Source organism: Leptopilina heterotoma, unplaced genomic scaffold (genome assembly GCF_015476425.1).
Source record: "Leptopilina heterotoma isolate Lh14 unplaced genomic scaffold, ASM1547642v1 Lhet_131, whole genome shotgun sequence".
Lineage (NCBI taxonomy): Eukaryota > Metazoa > Arthropoda > Insecta > Hymenoptera > Figitidae > Leptopilina > Leptopilina heterotoma.
Window position 1 is genome coordinate 839,190 of NW_025110850.1, and position 6,907 is coordinate 846,096.

A 6,907-nucleotide genomic window follows, 5' to 3' on the forward strand; every position below is an offset into this window, starting at 1 on the left:
CATGTCACGGAATTTCTCGTCGTCCGGGGATCTGGGACCTTCTCGGAGTATACACTTCCATCGGGCGACGTCGCGTGATATTGAGTTGTCCTCTTGTTGAGCGGCTACAACTTCTTCGAAGATGTTCGACCGGTAAAGTGCGCTGATAGTGGGGATCAGATGTTCCTCTTTTATAATAACGGATGGTAATTCTGGGACAAACATACGATCCAAGTCGGGTTCTACGGGAAGCTTTCATTAGAAACGGGATTCCGTGATAAGTTGTCCGCTAATTCGTTTTCCTTTCCGAGGATATGCTCGATGATGAACGAAAATTCGCTCAGAAAGAAGTGCCATCTTGTCAATTTGTCGCGAGTGTCTTTTTGTGAGTTTAATCACATCAATGTTCGGTTATCTGTTCGTAAGGGGCCATTCATAAATTACGTAACGCTTTTAAGAGCTCAGGATCCTCCCCCCTATGTAACAAATCGTAACACGTCATCGAAACCCCTCCCCTCCCCCCTGTCATTTTACGTAATTCTGTTTTATATAATATTAAATAAATTAAAAGTTTATTACACACAATATTTATTTGTATGAATATTTTTTTTAATTTCTTTAAATATTTTTTACATTTTAAACATAAATTTTTTGTTTCTCTTTAAATATAATTTTTACTACAGGACGTCTGAATCCAATCTTCTATTGAAGAAATAATTGGAATTTGGTTCTCTTTGGCAGCTGTGATTTTATCATCAATTTCCTCAGCCTCAAAGTTCTCTTCGAGATTTTCTATATCCACCCATTCAATTTCTTCGCTAAAAGGTAAATCTATGTGACACAAAAATTTTTTTTCGCTACGTGCAACTATATGCCTTGGTCGATACTATTATATGTGATTATTATTATTATATTGTTATTATATCTGATACTATTATATTTCCATCATCGTCAACAATAAATTGAAATGTTTCATCCATATTTTTATGTTTCAAGTAAAAGTAATAAATTTATCTACGCACAATTTTTAACGCAGTTTCGCGAGTTTTTTTCGAGAGTGATGTGCAATAAAGATCTATCTTTTAAAGGAGAGAGAAATAATATTCTACTTATTTTCTTCACTTAAGGTCTTTTTCAATGGAATCTTAAAGGAATCTTAAAGGCCCAAGTACAACTGCTTCGTGAACGGCTATCGCAAACGTTAAGCGTGAGCCAGAAAAGGACAGAAATAATAGCGTATTAACGACCAACGTGTTTCTGACGTCACTACACCAATGCAACCAACGCATGCTCTTTGCATCTAATTGGAGACTGGCCTTTAAAATCGTATTGCAAAAACATCATTATTCGTGGCACGCGAATTGGATTTGTTATTAAGCGAATATTTACTTTTTCCTTAAAATTTTTTTCTGTTTTTACGTAAATTTCAAGTTATAATTCATTCTGATTTGTGATATTAATGTAAATACTACACGTCAATTTTGTTCAGCGGACAGAATGTCAGATGGTATATAAATACTTTTATAAATAAACGTGAATTATTACATGTCAGTTTTAGATTTGTTTTCGTTCTAAGTAAAACAATATTTTTAATAAATAATTATTATTATTTTACAAAAAGACAGTGACGATGACAGGAATGTAGCAATGGTTGTTCTTTCTGCTATTATGATTTTTGATGAGGATGAGCAGGAGTAGGAAAGCATTGCGGAAACTTTCTTGTCATTTACAGAAAAAGAAGAGCATATAAAATCTGAATTCTTTTTCGAATTAATAATACCAAGGTTTTCACCATCAGGTAAATAAGGAATTTGATTATTATATTTTTCTTAAACTTATTTACAGTACTATATTTAAAAAGTCATGTTTTTAATTAAAAAAAATTATTTGAAGAAAGAGCTGAACATTTATCGAAAACATGAGTTTCCTTATTAATTTTTATTTTTCTTCATGTACGTAAAGAGGAAAAAAAGAAATTTGTTTAAAATTATGAAATATTTTTTATAGAATTGATAATGCTAACATTTCTATTCAACTACTTCATTGTTTCTTAAATATAATCTCAAATTATTTAAAAAGCACATTATGTTTTTAGTTATTTTTACTTATAAATTATGTAAAGGATATTGAAAGATATTGAAAACCTAATGTAAAGTTGCATTTTCTATTACAATTGGTTAATAGATTTTATACTTTCGAAGATTTTATATTATTTGTTGAAAATATAAAATAACAATTTATTATTGAACAAAAATTTTAACAGTAATTGAAAATTTGGACAATTAAACAAAAATAAAAAAATACGTATCTGTTTTTTTTCGATACAGAATAGAAAAAAAATATTTTTGGCCGATTTTAAGAGGTCGACTAAAATCTCTAAATCTCTGCCCATAGGCAGCATAAATATGATATTTGTAAATCTTAATATCCATCTATGTTCAATCGATTAAATATTTTTTTTCCTATAATATGTTGTATGTTTTTAAAAAAAGATTTTAAATCCCACTTTCGAATGACGAGGGAAACATTCGAAACATTAAGTCTAATTTTGGGATCTGATTTGGATACCCCACAAGTAAATGTTCCCGTCGTGAAAAAATTAGCCATCGCCATTTGGACATTTAGCAATCAGGAGGTATATCGGTAAGTATTGTCAAATATATTAACTACTTCGTTAGTATGACACAAATTAAAAATAATATATGCTTTGTATAATAAGTAGTGTAAAAATAACGAATGGAACAATTTTTTTATTTTGGTATTTTGTTAAATTTAAAGCTGATGGACAATTTTTTCAAAAAAATTTGTTATGTTCTCCAAGAAAAATGAAATTTCAATAAATTTGAATAAAGTTTGCTGTCTTTTTCTCAAACTTCAAGCATAAAAAATACACCAGAAACAACGAAAAAATTATATTTTAGTTAATTCGTAACGGGTTGAATGTATTTTTTTGAAAATTTGCTTTTAAAAATACATCAGAAAACCCTTTTCTTAATTGACAAGGTCCTCAAGCAGGTGACCACTTTCTTTTAAAATTTTTCTGCATAAAATATATATTCGCGGTAAAAGCCGCGAATATATAGGTATGCTTGAAATATCAACTGTTTATCAATCAAATGTAATAACTCGAGTAAATCTTAACCGATTTTGCTCAATTTTTTTTGCTGGATAAAGAATGATAAAAGACAGAATTCTGATAAGTTTATTCAATATTTTGGATACTTTTATAAAATGTAAGCAAAGAAAACTGAAAAATAGCGACTTTTAGAGATTTACACAAAAGTAGAGATTAAAGTTCTAAATGGATTTATAAAATATTCTGAAATTTTATTAATTGGTTAATTTAAAATCTCGATATTTATTTCAGGAAATTTTAATACATTTCGTATTCTTTGAAATATTTGGATTTTTCTCAAAAAAATTAAATTTTTTAAATTTTACCAAACGAAGAGACTTTAGTCTCTTTTAACAAGTTATTTACTATTTAATAAGTTATTTATTTATTTTATTTATTTATTTATTTAAATAGTTTTAACAAGTTTAGTCTCTTTTATTTAAACTACTTAACGGATTTATCAAAAACTCTGGAGTACAATTTAATTTTTTCAAAAAAATTGAAAAAGAAAAAAAAAAATTCTAAACACTTTCCCTTTTAATATTATTTCATGCATTTAATAAAAATTTGAAATGTCGCAAAATGTTTTAAAATCCCAACAAAAACATCTTTGGTGCGAAAACTTCCGCCAAGTAAAAGTTTTTGTAATTGTCCAAACAATTACTAAAATAAAAGTTTTATAAAAATTAATTCTTATATTTCAATTATTATTATTTCTATGAGGAAGCAAAGTGTTCATCCAGTAAACACCAAAATTATAAAAATGTACAACTTGGCAGCGGTTTTTTTCTTAAAATTTACTCGATAAAATACACTAATAACATTTCTTAATTTCTAAGGTCTAATATTGAATGTTTAAAACTAAAGAATCACCATTTTTTCATATTATGAATCTATCACTTACTTACTCAATCAATCATATCTTCAATTCTTTTCAATTATAATAAACAATCAATTTATAAAAATACATTTTTATTATAGATCCATAGCTGATCGGTTTGGCGTAGCAAAGTCAACAGCTTGGCAATGTATGTTAGACGTCGCGACTGCACTTTGTGCACGCTCAAAAGAGTACATTCAATGGCCTAGGGAAGAAGTTGCATTAGAAAATGAATATAAATTTCGACAAATATGTGGATTTCCTGGCATCATTGGAGTTGTGGACGGATGCTATATCCAAATTAGTGCTCCTTCTGAAAATCCTGAAAGTTATGTCAACAGGCATGGGTACTACTCTATCAACTTTCAAGGAATATGCGATGCTGAAATGCGTTTCATAGATGTTTTCGCGGGTTGCTGCGGAAGCATGAATGATGCAAGAGTCTGGCAACTTAGTGACATTCATCAAGAAAGTGTTCTTCATAGTGATGATTATTTTCCTAACCAATGTCATATACTGGGAGATAAGGCTTATAAACTAAACTTTAATATGTTGACACCATATAAAAATTTTGGAAATATGCCGAGAGTGCAAGTCTTCTATAATCTTCTTCACGCCCGAACACGTCAAATCATTGAAAGAGCCTTCGCACTCCTTGTTTGTCGTTTTCGACGTTTAAAATACTTATATTTGCAAAATGTACTCTACGCTTCTTTAATAATTCTCACATGCTGCATTCTTCACAATATTTGTATTTCATTCAATGATATAATTGAGGATTATGAAATAGTACATGATAACGATAATTGTGAAGTACAGTTCGACAATGATGATTCAATTGTAGAAGTACCGCAAAGAAATGAAAATCGCTTTCATCCTGAAATAAAGCGCAATATTGTGGATAATGAATTGTTTGCTAATCAAAGAATATAATTTATTTAACAGGGATAGATAAAAATCTAAATTACTAAACTCAGTTTGGTTTTGTGTCGACTTGAAACTAAATAAATATATTTCTAAAACTAAATTAAAAAAAGAAAGATTTAAAAATGAAAATCGAATTGTTTTAGTGTAGATCAAAAATAAATGTCTAAGAAAATCAATTATTCACTCTTAATAAAAAAATCACTGCAAACAACAAAATATTTAAAGAAGTAGTATAATAACATTAACAATAGCTATAAAGTAGAATAAAAAGACTACAATAATAAAGTTGAGTTAGTAAACCTGATTTTCATGTATCTGTAAATATTTCGTTTTTTATAATAATTTTTATTAATAATACTAAATATTATAAGTTTTAATATTTTAGTTTCGAGTCGACACGAAACAAAATTCATTTTTTTAATTTTGTTTCGTTTGAGTATCTGTCCCTGCTATATAATTTAAATTTTCATATAATCCAAACATCACAAATCAAAATAAAGTCATCACTACAGAGTGAGAGAAAGAAAAAATGCATAATATCCTAATGTTCATTGAAGATTTTGCAACCTGACAGTAAGCTTGAGAAACTTACAAGACATACTTGCTGTTAATGTGCTACATGCACGGAAAGTTGCGAAGTTGTGAAGACAGTGTTCTATTTGCAAAATGACTGTACTGTAAGTTTCTTAAAAATTTAAGTTACTTGAGTGATTTTTCAACTGCAATATCAAGTTCAACGATATTAAATAGACTTTTACTAATTCAACCACAATATTTATTGTCAATTTATTTTGTACTTTATGAATTTGTATTTGCGTTTGAAAAAGTTCTTTGAGAATTTTCAAATTCATTTGTGTACACTTCAATTTAATGAATTTAATTTAACTCTGTAAACAGGATATCCTCCGCCATGATAATAAATAGTTCATAAATCAAATATATCTCAGATTTACTAGTGTTCGCTAAAATTTTAAATTAAATATTTACCTTGCAAACTTCTTTTCATTCACTTACATTTTCATTGTCACTGTCACCAGAATGATATGTTCACTTAACATGGCATCCAGTCCCTCATTTATATTTTCTTTCTTTATTTAAAAGGTAATCAATAATTTATATTAAAAATGAACAAAATAAATACAGGGTTGCCACAGGTCAGGGAAATCAGGGAAAAGTCAGGGAAGTCAGAGAAAAGTCAGGGATTTTTACTAAAAGTACTGGAAAATAGTATATTAAGCAACAAGGGTATAAAGGCAGCCATTTGTTTACGGTGATTTTTGTGACAGAAAAAAGTGAAGGTCGAGGGCGCCGTAGGCGCCCCTCGACCTTCACTCGTGTCACAAAAATCATCGTAAACAAATAGGCTGCCTTTATTCTCGTGTTACTTACGATATTTTTTATTCCTAATGCACAAAAGTGGCGATTTCAGATAGCAGACGACAGGGAGAAAAAGTCATTCACTTGTTCGACTTATATGAAAATGGCGGCCTATTTTCTCCCTTGGGCAAAAATAACGCATGGGATCAGCGGTTATGTTTGCACAAGGGAGAAAATGGACGCCATTTTCATATGGTCGAACAAATGAGTGACTTTACTCCCTGTCGTCAGCTATCTAAAAGCGCCATTTTTGTGCATGTGGGATAAAAAATTAAATTTGTAAAATTTATGAAAAAACTCTGAATTTTTTCCTTTTTGCCTCGTAAATTATGAAATTATCTCGAATTTTAATACAAAACCTTCAATTTCTGACAATAATTTCTTTTTAAATAACTTAATTTTCCATAAACTATCATAAAATTATGACTTACAAATTATTTTATAAATAATTTTTACAATTTTCATAAATACTAGATTGATAGAAGAATTTCAGTTAAAAATACTAAAAAAAATCGGATTTTGTAAAAGTTACAAATAATTATAGAAATTCAATTATTTTCAAAAGTTACAAAAATTCTTAGCAGAATTTCAATTATGTTCAAAATTTTTTTAAAAATTCTCGTCAAAAT

The 6,907-nt window shown here is 28.7% G+C and overlaps 1 protein-coding gene across 2 annotated transcripts; it reads left to right on the forward strand.

Annotated features, from left to right (window-relative positions):
• The first annotated feature begins 1,347 nt into the window (after positions 1-1,347).
• On the forward strand, positions 1,348-5,660 carry LOC122513042 (putative nuclease HARBI1). Of its 2 annotated transcripts, none has more exons than XM_043629274.1 (4): positions 1,348-1,486; positions 1,601-1,777; positions 2,472-2,622; positions 4,076-5,660. In XM_043629274.1, exons 3-4 carry the CDS (start codon positions 2,492-2,494, stop codon positions 4,905-4,907), a joined length of 963 nt encoding a protein of 320 aa, XP_043485209.1. In that variant the 5' UTR covers positions 1,348-1,486; positions 1,601-1,777; positions 2,472-2,491; the 3' UTR covers positions 4,908-5,660. The 2 variants fall into 2 exon arrangements, with proteins under 2 accessions (XP_043485209.1, XP_043485210.1); XM_043629275.1 differs by having other exon boundaries at positions 1,605-1,777.
• The last annotated feature ends 1,247 nt before the right edge of the window (positions 5,661-6,907 follow it).

What these genes read in the sequence shown, in the direction of transcription:
- LOC122513042 (XM_043629274.1), top strand. Translation starts at nt 2,492, where the DNA reads ATGACGAGGGAAACATTCGAAACATTAAGTCTAATTTTGGGATCTGAT. An exon ending in AGCAATCAGGAGGTATATCG is followed by an intron (nt 2,623 to 4,075) that starts GTAAGTATTGTC and finishes TTTTTATTATAG; the next exon opens with ATCCATAGCTGATCGGTTTG.